General features: G+C 42.0%; 1 protein-coding gene across 1 annotated transcript in view; it reads left to right on the top strand.

Annotated features, from left to right (window-relative positions):
• cntn5 (contactin 5) overlaps positions 1–18,504 on the top strand; it is a 493,785-nt gene that overhangs the window by 155,534 nt on the left and 319,747 nt on the right. Inside the window, exon 3 of the mRNA XM_071358202.1 lies at positions 16,731–16,943. Within this exon, the coding sequence (XP_071214303.1) occupies positions 16,731–16,943 (213 nt within the window). The remainder of the gene's footprint in view (positions 1–16,730; positions 16,944–18,504) is intronic.

Below are 18,504 nucleotides of genomic sequence, written 5' to 3'. Positions count from 1 at the left end.
TCTGATGTTATCATATATGTGATGTGGTCTGATATCATAGAGGTGATGTGGTCTGATAATGTGGTCTGTTATCATAGAGGTGATGTGGTCTGATATCATAGAGGTGATGTGGTCTGATATCATAGAGGTGATGTGATCTGATGTCATAGAGGTGATGTGGTCTGATATCATAGAGGTGATGTGGTCTGATATCATAGAGGTGATGTGGTCTGATATCATAGAGGTGATGTGGTCTGATATCATAGAGGTGATGTGGTCTGATTTCATAGAGGTGATGTTGTCTGATGTTATCATAGAGGTGATGTGGTCTGATGTCATAGAGATGATGTGGTCTGATATCATATAGGTGATGTGGTCTGATATCATAGGTGTGATGTGGTCTGATTTCATAGAGGTGATGTTGTCTGATGTTATCATAGAGGTGATGTGGTCTGGTATCATAGGTGTGATGTGGTCTGATGTCATAGAGGTGATGTGGTCTTTACTTTCCTTTGTATTAAATCTCTATCTTCCTGTAACACTGAATGTGCATCCCAAATGGCACCCTGTTCCCTAGTGCATAGGGCTCCGGGCAAAGGTAGTGCACTAAATAGGGAATAGGGTGCCATAGGGCTCCAGATAAAGGTAGTGCACTAAATAGGGAATAGGGTGCCATAGGGCTCCAGATAAAGGTAGTGCACTAAATAGGGAATAGGGTGCCATAGGGCTCCAGATAAAGGTAGTGCACTAAATAGGGAATAGGGTGCCATTTGGAACATAGCCTTAGTGTTGTTCTGTTTTCTACCTTGTGAAGAGATAGAGATTAGAGGCATCTGTGAGGGTCAGTGCCTTCATCAGATGGAGGTGACAGTTGACGAGAGCTTGAAGCCTGTCCACCCAACCAGTCACACTGACAAGAGACTTCTCCTCATAATAGGCTGTATTTATCAGGAGCGATCCCCACTGTGAACTCTCTATGTGACTGTCAGGATATATCCCCACTGTGAACTCTCTATGTGACTGTCAGGATATATCCCCACTGTGAATTCTCTATGTGACTGTCAGGATATATCCCCACTGTGAACTCTCTATGTGACTGTCAGGATATATATCCCCACTGTGAACTCTCTATGTGACTGTCAGGATATATATCCCCACTGTGAACTCTCTATGTGACTGTCAGGATATATATCCCCACTGTGAACTCTCTATGTGACTGTCAGGATATATATCCCCACTGTGAACTCTCAATGTGACTGTCAGGATATATCCCCACTGTGAACTCTCAATGTGACTTTTTTCAAAGAGACACACGCATTTATATTCTAGATGGGGAAACACACAGTACAACGGTAGGCCTGTAATTCAATGGTACAATGATAAGGTTGCATTTCAATATTACAATGGTAGGCCTATCTTTCAATGGTATAATGGTAGGCCTGTTTGTCAATGGTTCAATGGTAGGGTTGTATTTCAACAGTACAATGGTACAGCTGTATTTCTGCTCTTTTTTCTAATCCTGATCTTCTGTGAACCACTGTGTGAGTCTCATAGATATCACATTTATTTGTAAAGCCCTTCTTACATCAGCTGATGTCACAAAGTGCAGAAACCCAGCCTAAAACCCCAAACAGCAAGCAAAGCAGAGACAGCAAGGGCGGTTCGTTGCTCCAGTGCCTTTCCATTCACCTTCACACTCCTGGGCCAGACTACACTCAATCATAGGACCTACTGAAGAGATAAGTCTTCAATAAAGACTTAAAGGTTGAGACTGAGTCTGTGTCTCTCACATGGGTAGGCAGACTATTCCATTAAAATGGAGCTCTATAGGAGAAAGCTCTGCCTCCAGCTGTTTGCTTAGAAATTCTAGGGACAATTAGGAGGCCTGCATCTTGTGACCGTAGAGTACGTGTAGGTATGTACGGCAGGACCAAATCGGAAAGATAGGTAGGAGCAAGCCCATGTAATGCTTTGTAGTTTAGCAGTAAAACCTTGAAATCAGCCCTTGCCTTAACAGGAAGCCAGTGTATAGAGGCTAGCACTGGAGTAATATGATCAAATGTTTTGGGTTCTAGTCAAGCTTCTAGCAGCCGTGTTTAGCACTAACTGAAGTTTATTTAGTGCTTTATCCGGGTAGCCGGAAAGTAGAGCATTGCTGTAGTCTAATCTAGAAGTAAAAATCTTTGGACAGAAAGTTTCTGATTTTTGCAATGTTACGTAGATGGAAAAAAGCTGTAATTGAAAAAGTCTTCATATGTTCGTCAAAAGAGAGATCAGGTCCAGAGTAACGCCGAGGTCCTTCACAGTTTTATTTGAGACGACTGTACAACCATCAACCATTGTCAGATTCAACAGAAGATCTCTTTGTTTCTTGGGACCTAGAACAAGCATCTCTGTTTTGTCCAAGTTTAAAAGTAGAACATTTGCCGCCATCCACTTCCTTATGTCTGAAACACAGGCTTCCATGGAGGGCAATTTTGGGGCTTCACCATGTTTCATCAAAATGTACAGCTGTGTGTCATCCGCATAGCAGTGAAAGTTAACATTATGTTTCCGAAATACATCACCAAGAGGTAAAATATATAGTAAAAACAACAGTGGTCCTAAAACGGAGCCTTGAGGAACACCAACATTTACAGTTGATTTGTCAGAGGACAAAAAAAAAACAGAAAACAAACTGATATCTTTCCGACAGATACGATCTAAACCAGGCCAGAATTTGTCCGTGTAGACCAATTTGGGTTTCCAATCTCTCCAAAAGAATGTGGTGATCGATGGTATCAAAAGCAGAACTAAGGTCTAGGAGCACGAGGACAGATGCAGAGCCTCGGTCTGAGGCCATTAAAAGGTAATTTACCACCTTCACAAGTGCAGTCTCAGTGCTGTGATGGGGTCTAAAACTAGACTGAAGCATTTCATAAACATTGTTTGTCTTCAGGAAGGTAGTGAGTTTCTGCACAGCAGCTTTTTCTAAAATGTTTGAGAGGAATGGGAGATTCGATGTAGGCCGATAGTTTTTTATATTTTCTGGGTCAAGGTTTGGCTTTTTCAAGAGTGGCTTTATTACTGCCACTTTTAGTGAGTTCGTACACATCTGGTGGATAGAGAGCTGTTTATTATGTTCAACATAGGAGGGCCAAGCACAGGAAGCAGCTCTTTCAGTAGTTTAGTTGGAATAGGGTCCAGTATGTAGCTTGAAGGTTTAAAGGCCATGATTATTTTCATCAATGTGTCAGATATAATAGTATAATAGTAAAAAACTTGAGTGTCTCCCTTGATCCTAGGGCCTGGCAGAGTTGTGCAGACTCAGGACAACTGAGCTTTGGAGGAATATCCAGATATAAAGAGGAGTCCGTAATTAGCTTTCTAATGATCATGATCTTTTCGTCAAAGAAGTTATGAATTGATCACTGCTGAATTGAAAGCCATCCTCACTTGGGGAATGCTGCTGCTGCATTTGAGTTATCTTTGCGACAGTATCAACAATACATAGGATGATCGAGCAGCAGTGAGGGCTCTTCGATACTGCACGGTACTGTCTTTCCAAGCTAGTCGGAAGACTTCCAGTTTGGTGTAGCACCATTTCCGTTTCAATTTTCTGGAAGCTTGCTTCAGAGTTCGGCTGTTTTCTGTATACCAGGGAGCTAGTTTCTTATGACAAATGTTTTTTTGTTTTTAGGGGTGCGACTGCATCTAGGGTATTACGCAAGGCTAAATTGAGTTCCTCAGTTAGGTGGTTAAGTGATTTTTGTACTCTGACGTCCGTGGGTAGGTGGAGGGAGTCTGGAAGGGCATCTAGGATTCTTTGGGTTGTCTGAGAATTTAAAGCATGGCTTTTGATGATCCTTGGTTGGGGTCTGAGCAGATTATTTGTTGCGATTGCAAACGTAATAAAATGGTGGTCCAATAGTCCAGTATTATTAGGAAAAATATTAAGATCCACAACATTTATTCCACAGGGCAAAACTAGGTCCAGAGTATGACTGTGGCAGTGAGTAGGTCCAGAGACATGTTGGACAAAACCCACTGAGTCGATGATGGCTCCGAAAGCCTTTTGGAGTGGGTCTGTGGACTTTTCCATGTGAATATTAAAGTGACCAAAAATGTGAATATTATCTGCCATGACTACACGGTCCGATAGAAATTCAGGGAACTCAATGAGGAACACTGTATATGGCCCAGGAGGCCTGTAAACAGTAGCTATAAAAAGTGATTGGGTAGGCGGCATAGATTTCATGACTAGAAGCTCAAAAGACGAAAACATCATTTCTTTTGTAATTTGAAATTTGCTATAATAAATGTTAGCAACACCTCCGCCTTTGCGGGATGCACGGGGAATATGGTCACTAGTGTAACCAGGAGGTGAGGTCTCATTTAACACAGTAAATTCATCAGGCTTAAGCCATGTTTCAGTCTGGCCAATCACATCAAGATTATGATCAGTGATTAGTTATTTTACTGTAACTGCCTTGGAATTGAGGGATCTAACATTAAGTAGCCCTATTTTGAGATGTGAGGTATCACGATCTCTTTCAATAATGGCAGGAATGGAGGAGGTCTTTATTCCACTGAGATTGCTAAGGCGAACACCGCCATGTTTACTTTTGCCCAACCTAGATCAAGGCACAGACACGGTCTCAATGGGGATAGCTGAGCTGACTACACTGACTGTGCTAGTGGCAGACTCCACTAAGCTGGCAGGGTGGCTAAACGCCTGCTGCCTGTCCTGCACCCTATCTCATTGTGGAGCTAGAGGAGTTAGAGCCCTGTCTATGTTTGTAGATAAGATGAGAGCACCCCTCCAGCTAGGATGGAGTCCGTCACTCCTCAGCAGGCCAGGCTTGGTCCTGTTTGTGGGTGAGTCCCAGAAAGAGGGCCAATTATCTACAAATTCTATCTTTTGGGAAGGGCAGAAAACAGTTTTCAACCAGCGATTGAGTTGTGAGACTCTGCTGTAGAGCTCATCACTCCCCCTAACTGGGAGGGGGCCAGAGACTCTGCTGTAGAGCTCATCACTCCCCCTAACTGAGATGGGGCCAGAGACTCTGCTGTAGAGCTCATCACTCCCCCTAACTGGGAGGGGGCCAGAGACTCTGCTGTAGAGCTCATCACTCCCCCTAACTGGGAGGGGGCCAGAGACTCTACTGTAGAGCTCATCACTCCCCCTAACTGAGATGGGGCCAGAGACTCTGCTGTAGAGCTCATCACTCCCCCTAACTGGGAGGGGGCCAGAGACTCTGCTGTAGAGCTCATCACTCCCCCTAACTGGGAGGGGGCCAGAGACTCTGCTGTAGAGCTCATCACTCCCCCTAACTGAGATGGGGCCAGAGACTCTGCTGTAGAGCTCATCACTCCCCCTAACTGAGAGGGAGCCAGAGACTCTGCTGTAGAACTCATCACTCCCCCTAACTGAGATGGGGCCAGAGACTCTGCTGTAGAGCTCATCACTCCCCCTAACTGAGATGGGGCCAGAGACTCTGCTGTAGAGCTCATCACTCCCCCTAACTGGGAGGGGCCAGAGACTCTGCTGTAGAGCTCATCACTCCCCCTAACTGAGATGGGGCCAGAGACTCTGCTGTAGAGCTCATCACTCCCCCTAACTGGGAGGGTGCCAGAGACAATTACTCGATGCCGACATCTTTCTAGCTGATATACATGCTGAAGCTATGTTGCGCTTGGTGACCTCTGACTGTTTCATCCTAACATCGTTGGTGCCGACGTGGATAACAATATCTCTATACTCTCTACACTCGCCAGTTTTAGCTTTAGCCAGCACCATCTTCAGATTAGCCTTAACGTCGGTAGCCCTTCCCCCAGGTAAACAGTGTATGATCGCTGCATGAATCCTTTTAAGTCTAATACTGCGGGTAATGGAGTCGCCAATGACTAGGGTTTTCAATTTGTCAGAGCTAATGGTGGGAGGCTTTTGCATCTCAGACTCCGTAACGGGAGGAGTAGAGACCAGAGAAGGCTCGGCCTCTGACTCTGACTCTGACTCACTGCTTAATGGGGAGAACTGGTTGAAAGTTTCTGTCGGCTGAATGAGCGACACCGGTTGAGCATTCCTACAGCATTTCCCTCCAGAAGCCATGAGAAAGTTGTCCGGCTGCGGGGACTGTGCGAGGGGATTTATACTACTATCTGTACTTACTGGTGGCACAGACGCTGTTTCATCCTTTCCTACACTGAAATTACCCTGCCTAACGATTGCGTCTGAAGCTGGGCTTGCAGCACAGCTATCCTCGCCGTAAGGCGATCGTTCTCCTGTATATTATGAGTACAGTGACTGCAATTACAAGGCATCATGTTAATGTTAATGTTACTACTTAGCTTCGGCTGGTGGAGGTCCTGACAAACCACGTCCAGATAAAGCGTCCGGAGTGAAGAAGTCAAATGGAAAAAGTTGAGCGAGGGAAAAATTAAAAATATAAACTGTAATTAAAAAGTAAAAACTGTAAAGTTGGCAGGTAGCAAAGTAAGGTTAGCAACAAAACAATATGGATATTGCTCTTACACATGGAGGGCAAGGAGGGTTTAATATATTTATATCTACGTAGTACATGTCAATCTGGAATATAAAACATCCTGGATGTCCAACCACATACTCTACCCAGTTACTATCCATTATCTCTACCCAGTTACTATCCATTATCTCTACCCAGTTAATATCCATTATCTCTACACAGTTACTATCCATTATCTCTACACCGTTACTATCCATTATCTATACACACAGTTACTATCCATTATATCTTAGACAGTTACTATCCATTATCTCTACACAGTTAATATTCATTATCTCTACCCAGTTACTATCCATTATCTCTACACAGTTACTATCCATTATCTCTACATACAGTTACTATCCATTATTTCTATACACTGTTAACATCCATTACCTATATACACAAATACTATCCATTATCTATCTACACGGTTACTATACATTATCTATATACACAGTTACTATCCATTACCTATATACACAATTACTATCCATTATCGCTATGCAGTTACTATCCGTTATCTCTATACACAGTTACTATCCATTATATATCTACACAGTTACTATACATTATCTCAACACAGTTACTACCCCTTCTCTCTACACAGTTACTATCCATTACCTATATACACAATTACTATCCATTATCGCTATGCAGTTACTATCCGTTATCTCTATACACAGTTACTATCCATTATATATCTACACAGTTACTATACATTATCTCAACACAGTTACTACCCCTTATCTCTACACCGTTACTATCCATTATCTCTCTACACAGTTACTATCCATTATCTCTCTACACAGTTACTATCCATTATCTCTCTACACAGTTACTATCCATTATATATATATACAACGTTAGTATCCATTATATATATACACAGTTACTATCCATTATCTCTATACACAGTTAATATCCATTATCTATATACACAGTTATTATACATTATCTCTACACAGTTAATATCCATTATTTCCATACACAGTTAATATTCATTATATCTCTACACAGTCACTATACATTATCTATATACACAGTTACTATCCATTATCTCTATACACAGTTACTACCCATGATCTCTACACATTTACTATCCGTTATCTCTATACACAGTTACTATCCATTATCTATACACCAAGTTACTATCCATTATCTATATACACAGTTACTATCCATTATTTCTCTACACAGTTACAATACATTATCTATATACCCAGTTAATATCCATTATATATATACAGTTACTATCCATTACCTCTCTACACAGTTACTATACATGATCTCTACACAGTTAATATCCATTATCTATACACAGTTACTATCCATTATCTCTACGCAGTTACTATCCATTATATATCTACACAGTTACTATCCGTTATCTCTATACACAGTTACTATCCATTATCTCTATGCAGTTACTATCCATTATATCTCTACACAGTTACTATCCGTTATCTCTATACACAGTTACTATCCATTATCTCTACGCAGTTAATATCCATTATATCTCTACACAGTCACTACCCATTATCTCTACGCAGTTACTATCCATTATATCTCTACACAGTTACTATCTGTTATATCTGTACACAGTTACTATCCGTTATCTCTATACACAGTTACTATCCATTATCTCTACGCAGTTACTATCCATTATATCTCTACACAGTTACTATCCGTTATCTCTATACACAGTTAATATCCATTATCTATATACACAGTTATTATACATTATCTCTACACAGTTAATATCCATTATTTCCATACACAGTTAATATTCATTATATCTCTACACAGTCACTATACATTATCTATATACACAGTTACTATCCATTATCTCTATACACAGTTACTACCCATGATCTCTACACATTTACTATCCGTTATCTCTATACACAGTTACTATCCATTATCTATACACCAAGTTACTATCCATTATCTATATACACAGTTACTATCCATTATTTCTCTACACAGTTACAATACATTATATATATACCCAGTTAATATCCATTATATATATACAGTTACTATCCATTACCTCTCTACACAGTTACTATACATGATCTCTACACAGTTAATATCCATTATCTATACACAGTTACTATCCATTATCTCTACGCAGTTACTATCCATTATATATCTACACAGTTACTATCCGTTATCTCTATACACAGTTACTATCCATTATCTCTATGCAGTTACTATCTGTTATCTCTGTACACAGTTACTATCCGTTATCTCTATACACAGTTACTATCCATTATCTCTACGCAGTTACTATCCATTATATCTCTACACAGTTACTATCCATTATCTCTATACACAGTTACTATCCATTATCTCTACGCAGTTACTATCCGTTATCTCTACACAGTTACTATCCGTTATCTCTGTACACAGTTACTATACTAGTTGGCTCCTTTGCAAATATCAAACTCACTGCTTATCAACTGTCAAACTCCTCTTTAATATTTAATAGATTCTCCTTTCTTCATTATAGTTTCCTGGCGTATGAAATGCCCACTGCACGTTGATTAAGCCTTAATGCAATTATGAATAAGTAGAGTAATTGCCTACTTTACATGTTCAGATAGCGTAGTATTTTCTCTCCAGAGCAGACAGCTCCCCAAAGACCTGGGATTATTTTCAGTTTTGTTTTGGTCTTTTAACATACTTTATCACACACAGAGAGAAGTAAACACCCAGAAGCCCATGGGCTTTGATTAGACAATCTTATCATCCTTCATTTTTTTCTCTCAGTATCACTCATTCTTTGCAGCATACAGTATTTTTTCCCTGCAGGCAATACTTGTTTATTTTTATTCTAATTTTCTTTCAATTCTTGTCATTTACTTTAATTTATTTTCTTTTCCAGTTATACAAACATAATAGGATTTGTTTTTTATGAATGTGTCAAGACTGACGTTTTCAAATGAACTTGAATGTAAAAGTTATCGCGGTTCATTAATTAAATTGTCAAAAAAATCCTTGACTAAATTAACTAAAAAGGTTTCCTTTTCCAAATTTTTTTTTTTTTGCAAATCTCTTCTAGTGTGCCGTGATTTGTTGTCATTGTGTTGTTCATGTGAAGTGTGTTTGGGGTGAAGAGGCTTCCTGATACTGATGTGCTATGACAGCTCAGTCCAGGCAGAGCTTCACAACCTAATAGACAGTCTTTTGAATGTCTCACGTTAAAGAAAGTTGTTCTTGTTCTGTTATTTTACTCAATTTGGGCCTTTTTATATTTCAAATGACATTGATGTATGTGCAGTGAACATGAAGTGGAATTGGAGAAGGAGAAATTGGACTCTGGCAGAGAGAGGAGGGGGAATGTATGTGCTGTGCCCAAGAAATCATTTTAGAACGTCTCTTCTTGAAACCGTGCCGTTTTATTATGTTTAGCCGTCTGTCCTCATCCGTCCGTCTGTCCTCATCCGTCCGTCTGTCTTCATCCGTCCGTCTGTCCTCATCCGTCCGTCTGTCCTCATCCGTCCGTCTGTCTTCATCCGGCCGTCTGTCCTCATCCGTCCGTCTGTCCTCATCCGTCCGTCTGTCTTCATCCGTCCGTCTGTCCTCATCCGTCCGTCTGTCCTCATCCGTCCGTCTGTCCTCATCCGTCCGTCTGTCCTCATCCGTCTGTCCTCATCTGTCCGTCTGTCCTCATCCGTCCGTCTGTCCTCCCGTCTGTCCTCATCCGTCCGTCTGTCCTCATCCGTCTGTCCTCATCCGTCCGTCTGTCTGGGAAAGAAGTTCTCCTACAGCCGTCAGTCTCTGGCCTTCGTCCATTGTCAAGCCTTCCCCACAAACTTTTCAGTGCGGCAGACAGCAAGACATTTATTAAATAGTTATAATTGTTTAATGAGGCTGTGATAAATATCAGTCCTGAGACTATGGCTGTGTCTCAAATGGGCCCCGGTCAAAAGTAGTGCACTAAATAGGAGATGGGGTGCCAATGGAGATGCTGCCAATAAAAGCAAATCCACTAAATAGGAGATGGAGGGCCAATGGAGATGCTGCCTATGACAACAAATCCACTAAATAGGAGATGGAGGGCCAATGGAGATGCTGCCTATGACAACAAATCCACTAAATAGGAGATGGAGGGCCAATGGAGATGCTGCCTATGACAACAAATCCACTAAATAGGAGATGGGGTGCCAATGGAGATGCTGCCAATAAAAGCAAATCCACTAAATAGGAGATGGAGGGCCAATGGAGATGCTGCCTATGACAACAAATCCACTAAATAGGAGATGGAGGGCCAATGGAGATGCTGCCTATGACAACAAATCCACTAAATAGGAGATGGGGTGCCAATGGAGATGCTGCCAATAAAAGCAAATCCACTAAATAGGAGATGGAGGGCCAATGGAGATGCTGCCTATGACAACAAATCCACTAAATAGGAGATGGAGGGCCAATGGAGATGCTGCCTATGACAACAAATCCACTAAATAGGAGATGGGGTGCCATTGGAGATGCTGCCTATGAAAGGAAATCCACCTGTCCCACTTCACTAGTTGTTTGCCCTCCGTCATCTCAAGAAGCTGAAGTATAACCATATTGTGTTACATAACAGTGTCTCTGTTGTCGCATGCTCATTGTAACGTAACCATCAGTGTGCTTTAGTACGCTGAGGCTACAGAGCCTCCAGAAGGTATTCATGCCCCTTGACCTATTCCACATGTTTGTTGTGTTACAGCCTGAATTCAACGTGGATTAAATAGATTTTTCTCTCTCACCCATCTACATTTACATTTACATTTAAGTCATTTAGCAGACGCTCTTATCCAGAGCGACTTACAAATTGGTGCATTCACCTTATGATATCCAGTGGAACAACCACTTTACAATAGTGCATCTAACTCTTTTAAGGGGGGGGGGGGCTAGAAGGATTACTTTATCCTATCCTAGGTATTCCTTAAAGAGGTGGGGTTTCAGGTGTCTCCGGAAGGTGGTGATTGACTCCGCTGACCTGGCGTCGTGAGGGAGTTTGTTCCACCATTGGGGTGCCAGAGCAGCGAACAGTTTTGACTGGGCTGAGCGGGAACTGTACTTCCTCAGAGGTAGGGAGGCGAGCAGGCCAGAGGTGGATGAACGCAGTGCCCTTGTTTGGGTGTAGGGCCTGATCAGAGCCTGAAGGTACGGAGGTGCCGTTCCCCTCACAGCTCCGTAGGCAAGCACCATGGTCTTGTAGCGGATGCGAGCTTCAACTGGAAGCCAGTGGAGAGAGCGGAGGAGCGGGGTGACGTGAGAGAACTTGGGAAAGTTGAACACCAGACGGGCTGCGGCGTTCTGGATGAGTTGTAGGGGTTTAATGGCACAGGCAGGGAGCCCAGCCAACAGCGAGTTGCAGTAATCCAGACGGGAGATGACAAGTGCCTGGATTAGGACCTGCGCCGCTTCCTGTGTGAGGCAGGGTCGTACTCTGCGAATGTTGTAGAGCATGAACCTACAGGAACGGGTCACCGCCTTGATGTTAGTTGAGAACGACAGGGTGTTGTCCAGGATCACGCCAAGGTTCTTAGCACTCTGGGAGGAGGACACAATGGAGTTGTCAACCGTGATGGCGAGATCATGGAACGGGCAGTCCTTCCCCGGGAGGAAGAGCAGCTCCGTCTTGCCGAGGTTCAGCTTGAGGTGGTGATCCGTCATCCACACTGATATGTCTGCCAGACATGCAGAGATGCGATTCACCACCTGGTTATCAGAGGGGGGAAAGGAGAAGATTAATTGTGTGTCGTCTGCATAGCAATGATAGGAGAGACCATGTGAGGATATGACAGAGCCAAGTGACTTGGTGTATAGCGAGAATAGGAGAGGGCCTAGAACAGAGCCCTGGGGGACACCAGTGGTGAGAGCACGTGGTGCGGAGACAGATTCTCGCCACGCCACCTGGTAGGAGCGACCTGTCAGGTAGGACGCAATCCAAGCGTGGGCCGCGCCGGAGATGCCCAGCTCGGAGAGGGTGGAGAGGAGGATCTGATGGTTCACAGTATCAAAGGCAGCCGATAGGTCTAGAAGGATGAGAGCAGAGGAGAGAGAGTTAGCTTTAGCAGTGCGGAGCGCCTCCGTGACACAGAGAAGAGCAGTCTCAGTTGAATGACTAGTCTTGAAATCTACACGCAATAACCCATAATGACAAAGTGAAAACATGTTTTTATATTTTCTTTGCAAATTTATTGAACATGTAATACAGAAATATTTCATTTACAAAACTATTCACACCCCTGAGTCAATACATGTTTGAATCACCTTTGGCAGTGATTACAGCTGTGAGTCTTACTTGGAGGTACTGTATCTAAGAGCTCTGAGTCTTACCGGGAAGTACTGTATCTAAGAGCTCTGAGTCTTACTGGGATGTACTGTATCTAAGAGCTTTGCACACCTGGATTGTACAATATTTGCACATTATTCTTCGATCTCTGTCAAGTTGGTTGTTGATCAGTGTTAGCCAGCCATTATCAGGTCTTGCCATAGATTTCCATAATCAGCTCCAGGTTCTTGTCCTGCTGAAAGGTGAATTCATCTCCCAGTGTCTGGTGGAAAGCAGACTGAACCAGGTTTTCCTCTAGGATTTTGCCTGTGTTTTAGGTTCTTGTCCTGCTGAAAGGTGAATTCATCTCCCAGTGTCTGGTGGAAAGCAGACTGAACCAGGTTTTCCTCTAGGATTTGGCCTGTGTTTTAGGTTATTGTCCTGCTGAAAGGTGAATTCATCTCCCAGTGTCTGGTGGAAAGCAGACTGAACCAGGTTTTCCTCTAGGATTTGGCCTGTGTTTTAGGTTATTGTCCTGCTGAAAGGTGAATTCATCTCCCAGTGTCTGGTGGAAAGCAGACTGAACCAGGTTTTCCTCTAGGATTTGGCCTGTGTTTTAGGTTATTGTCCTGCTGAAAGGTGAATTCATCTCCCAGTGTCTGGTGGAAAGCAGACTGAACCAGGTTTTCCTCTATGATTTTGCCTGTGTTTTAGGTTATTGTCCTGCTGAAAGGTGAATTCATCTCCCAGTGTCTGGTGGAAAGCAGACTGAACCAGGTTTTCCTCTAAGATTATGCCTGTGTTTTAGGTTATTGTCCTGCTGAAAGGTGAATTCATCTCCCAGTGTCTGGTGGAAAGCAGACTGAACCAGGTTTTCCTCTAAGATTTTGCCTGTGTTTAGCGCAATTATTATTATTATTATTTATTTTTAAATAATCCCCAGTCCTTGTCGATGACAAGCATACCCATAACATGATGCAGCCACCACCATTCTTGAAAATATGAAGAGTGGTACTCATTGATGCGTTGTGTTGGATTTGCCCCAAACATAACATGTCACGTTCTTGATAATGGACGGACCAAGGCGCAGCGTGTGTAGAGTTCCACATCTTTATTACGGTGAGACTTCAAACAAAAAAACAATAAACCAACAACGAAAACGTGACATCAGTGGTGCAACAAGCACAAACACAAACACAATATCCCACAACCCAGGTGGGAACAATGGAGAACTTAAGTATGAGCCCCAATTAGAGACAACGATAATCAGCTGCCTCTAATTGGGAACCATACCAAGTTCACCAACATAGAAATAGGAAAACTAGAACACCCCCCTAGTCACGCCCTGACCTATAACACCATAGAGAACCAAGGGCTCTCTATGGTCAGGGCGTGACATAACACTTTGTATTCAGGACATGAAGTTCATTTCTTTGCCACATATTTTGCAGTATTACTTTAGTGCCTTGTTGCAAACAGGATGCATATTTTGTAATATTTTTATTATTTACAGGCTTCCTTCTTTTCACTCTGTCATTTAGGTTAGTATGGTGGAGTAACTACGATGTTGTTGATCCATCCTCAATTCTCTCCTATCACAGCCATTAAACTCTTTAACTGTTTTGAAGTCACCATTGGCCTCATGGTGAAATCCCTGAGTGGTTTCCTTCCTCTCCAGCAACTGAGTTAGGAAGGACACCTGTGTTTTGGTTGCGACTGGGTTTATTGACACCATCCAAAGTGTAATTAATAACTTCACCATGTTCAAAGGGATATTTAATGTCTGCTTTTTTATTTTAACCCATCTACCCTTCTTTTCAAGGTATTGAAAAACCTCCCTGGTCTTTGTGGTTGAATCTGTTTGAAATTCACTGCTTGACTGAGGGACCTTATAGATAATTGTATGTGTGTGGTACAGAGATGAGGTAGTAGTTCATAGTTACACTTTGACATTATTGGGTATTGTGTGTCGGACACAAAATCTCAATTTAATCAATTCTGAATTCAGGCTGTAACACAACAAAATGTGGAAAAAGTGAAGAGTTGTGTCACGGTCGTCATAATGAGGAGACCAAGGCGCAGCGTAGTAAGCGAACATAACTCTTTAATAAAAGAGAGAACACTGAACAGACTAAACAAAACAACAAAACGAACCGTAAAGCAATATGGCTAGTGCAGAACAGGCAACTACACATAGAATAACGACCCACAAAATACCCAAGGAATATGGCTACCTAAATATGGTCCTCAATCAGAGACAACGATAAACAGCTGCCACTGATTGAGATCCAATCTAGACAATCATAGACATATAAACACCTAGACATACACAAACCCCTAGACAATACAAAAACTAAACAAACCACCCTTGTCACACCCTGACCTAATCAAATAATAAAGAAAACAAAGATAACTAAGGTCAGGGCATGACAAGTTGTTTTACAATAGTTTTTAAAAAGTAATTGAATTGGCTGGACATGTTTCCAGGTAAAATGTGTCCCTGCTATTATACAGTATATAATTCACAGTGGGGATAGCTGCTGTTATTCTGCAGTATATAATTCACAGTGGTAATAGCTGCTGTTATACAGTATATAATTCACAGTGGGGATAGCTGCTGTTATTCTGCAGTATATAATTCACAGTGGGGATAGCTGCTGTTATACAGTATATAATTCACAGTGGGGATAGCTGCTGTTATACAGTATATAATTCACAGTGGTGATAGCTGCTGTTATTCTGCAGTATATAATTCACAGTGGTAATAGCTGCTGTTATACAGTATATAATTCACAGTGGGGATAGCTGCTGTTATACAGTATATAATTCACAGTGGTGATAGCTGCTGTTATTCTGCAGTATATAATTCACAGTGGTAATAGCTGCTGTTATACAGTATATAATTCACAGTGGTGATAGCTGCTGTTATTCTGCAGTATATAATTCACAGTGGTAATAGCTGCTGTTATACAGTATCTAATTCACAGTGGGGATAGCTGGTATTCTACAGTATATAATTCACAGTGGTGATAGCTGCTGTTATTCTGCAGTATATAATTCACAGTGTTAATAGCTGCTGTTATACAGTATCTAATTCACAGTGGTGATAGCTGCTGTTATACAGTATATAATTCACAGTGGTGATAGCTGTTATTCTGCAGTATTTAATTCACAGTGGTGATAGCTGCTGTTATACAGTATCTAATTCACAGTGGGGATAGCTGCTGTTATACAGTATATAATTCACAGTGGTGATAGCTGCTGTTATACAGTATCTAATTCACAGTGGGGATAGCTGCTGTTATACAGTATATAATTCACAGTGGTGATAGCTGCTGTTATACAGTATCTAATTCACAGTGGGGATAGCTGCTGTTATACAGTATATAATTCACAGTGGTGATAGCTGCTGTTATACAGTATCTAATTCACAGTGGGGATAGCTGCTGTTATACAGTATATAATTCACAGTGGTGATAGCTGCTGTTATACAGTATCTAATTCACAGTGGGGATAGCTGCTGTTATACAGTATATAATTCACAGTGGTGATAGCTGCTGTTATACAGTATCTAATTCACAGTGGTGATAGCTGCTGTTATACAGTATATGATTCACAGTGGTGATAGCTGTTATTCTGCAGTATTTAATTCACAGTGGTGATAGCTGTTATTCTGCAGTATATAATTCACAGTGGTGATAGCTGCTGTTATACAGTATATAATTCACAGTGGGGATAGCTGCTGTTATACAGTATATAATTCACAGTGGTGATAGCTGCTGTTATACAGTATATAATTCACAGTGGTGATAGCTGCTGTTATACAGTATATAATTCACAGTGGTGATAGCTGCTGTTATACAGCATCTAAACATATTGTTATGAGCTTCTGTAGAACATTTGAATTGCTGCACATTATTAGGTGAATATGCCATTTAAATGTAACTCAGTTCGTATTCCCTCCTTCCATTTCTTTGCAGACTTTGCTGTAGCAGTACGGCCGGTGTCATACGCAGCAGTGTTGAGAATGAAACCAGACATCTCCTCATCGCTGCTCAGTTCGTGGCCCCGGCCTCGACACCGATATGACCACGGCAGAGGGCTGGTGACTCCTGACTGGCCGGCATCGTTCTCCAACCATCACCTGTCTACCCTCAGTCTGCTCAGCTCTCAGGAGGAATACAGGAGCCAAGGTCAGTCAGTCAGTCAATCAGTCCTGGCTAATAGTCTACTCTACTTCCCAGCTAATGCCTAGCCAAGGCCTGCAGTGTTGTTGTGCCCCGTGTGATATGGGACCGACTGAAGGAGTGCACATTTACATCCACCAACATCTGATGCATTTCAGTCTGCTACTTTTCAAATAGTATTCTAAATCATTTAGACACTTTAGCTGTGCTTTATTGAGCTTGCCTGGCACTATGGAACACTGCTTTATTGAGCTTGCCTGGCACTATGGAACACTGCTTTATTGAGCTTGCCTGGCACTATGGAACACTGCTTTATTGAGCTTGCCTGGCACTATGGAACACTGCTTTATTGAGCTTGCCTGGCACTATGGAACACTGCTTTATTGAGCTTGCCTGGCACTATGGAACACTGCTTTATTGAGCTTGCCTGGCACTATGGAACACTGCTTTATTGAGCTTGCCTGGCACTATGGAACACTGCTTTATTGAGCTTGCCTGGCACTATGGAACACTGCTTTATTGAGCTTGCCTGGCACTATGGACCACTGCTTAATTGAGCTTGTCTGGCACTATGGAACTGCTTAATTGAGCTTGCCTGGCACTATGGAACACTGCTTTATTGAGCTTGCCTGGCACTATGGAAAACTGCTTTATTGAGCTTACCTGGCACTATAGAACACTGCTTTATTGAGCTTGCCTGGCACTATGGAACACTGCTTTATTGAGCTTGCCTGGCACTATGGAACACTGCTTTATTGAGCTTGCCTGGCACTATAGAACATTGCTTTATTGAGCTTGCCTGGCACTATGGAACACTGCTTAATTGAGCTTGCCTGGCACTGTGGAACAAAGTGTGTTCTTTATTGAGCTTGTCTGGCACTATGGAACAAAGTGTGATCTTTATTGAGCTTGCCTGGCACTGTGGAACAAAGTGTGATCTTTATTGAGCTTGCCTGGCACTGTGGAACAAAGTGTGATCATTATTGAGCTTGCCTGGCACTGTGGAACAAAGTGTGATCATTATTGAGCTTGCCTGGCACTGTGGAACAAAGTGTGATCTTTATTGAGTGTACCTGGCACTATGGAACAATGTCAGATAATCCTAGAAGACTAAACCCTTCACATCTGATCCATTGGCAAGTTCAAGAAAAAGCCTACAAGTATTTTAGTTATTTAAAATACTTGAAAAATAGGTTAAGATAAGGGAGGATCGATCTGGGTACATGTTTGGAGGCACAATGACAGACAGGACACAGACTCAAGATTAATAATAACCCTTTTTTGCAGTTTTCCCCAACTGACGGCGCCAATGTGGTTTATATTTGGCCCCCCTGGTCTTCTGAGCAAAAATATATATATCGATATTTCTTTGGTGTGTGGAATTTTCATTGTTGGACATAAAAGACTGTAAAAAACAGCAGGAAATCAGCTCCAAGTGATGTTCATTTAAGAAATCTGTTCCCATGTATTCCCACCCATAATACAGACACACAAAGTAATCACATACAAATGTAAGCAAGGTTTGAAATGATTGTGTTTTAGTCAACCATTATATCTGTTTAGGCTT

This window comes from Salvelinus alpinus, chromosome 21 (genome assembly GCF_045679555.1).
Source record: "Salvelinus alpinus chromosome 21, SLU_Salpinus.1, whole genome shotgun sequence".
NCBI classification, from domain to species: domain Eukaryota; kingdom Metazoa; phylum Chordata; class Actinopteri; order Salmoniformes; family Salmonidae; genus Salvelinus; species Salvelinus alpinus.
This window is presented reverse-complemented; position numbering and strand designations above follow the sequence as displayed.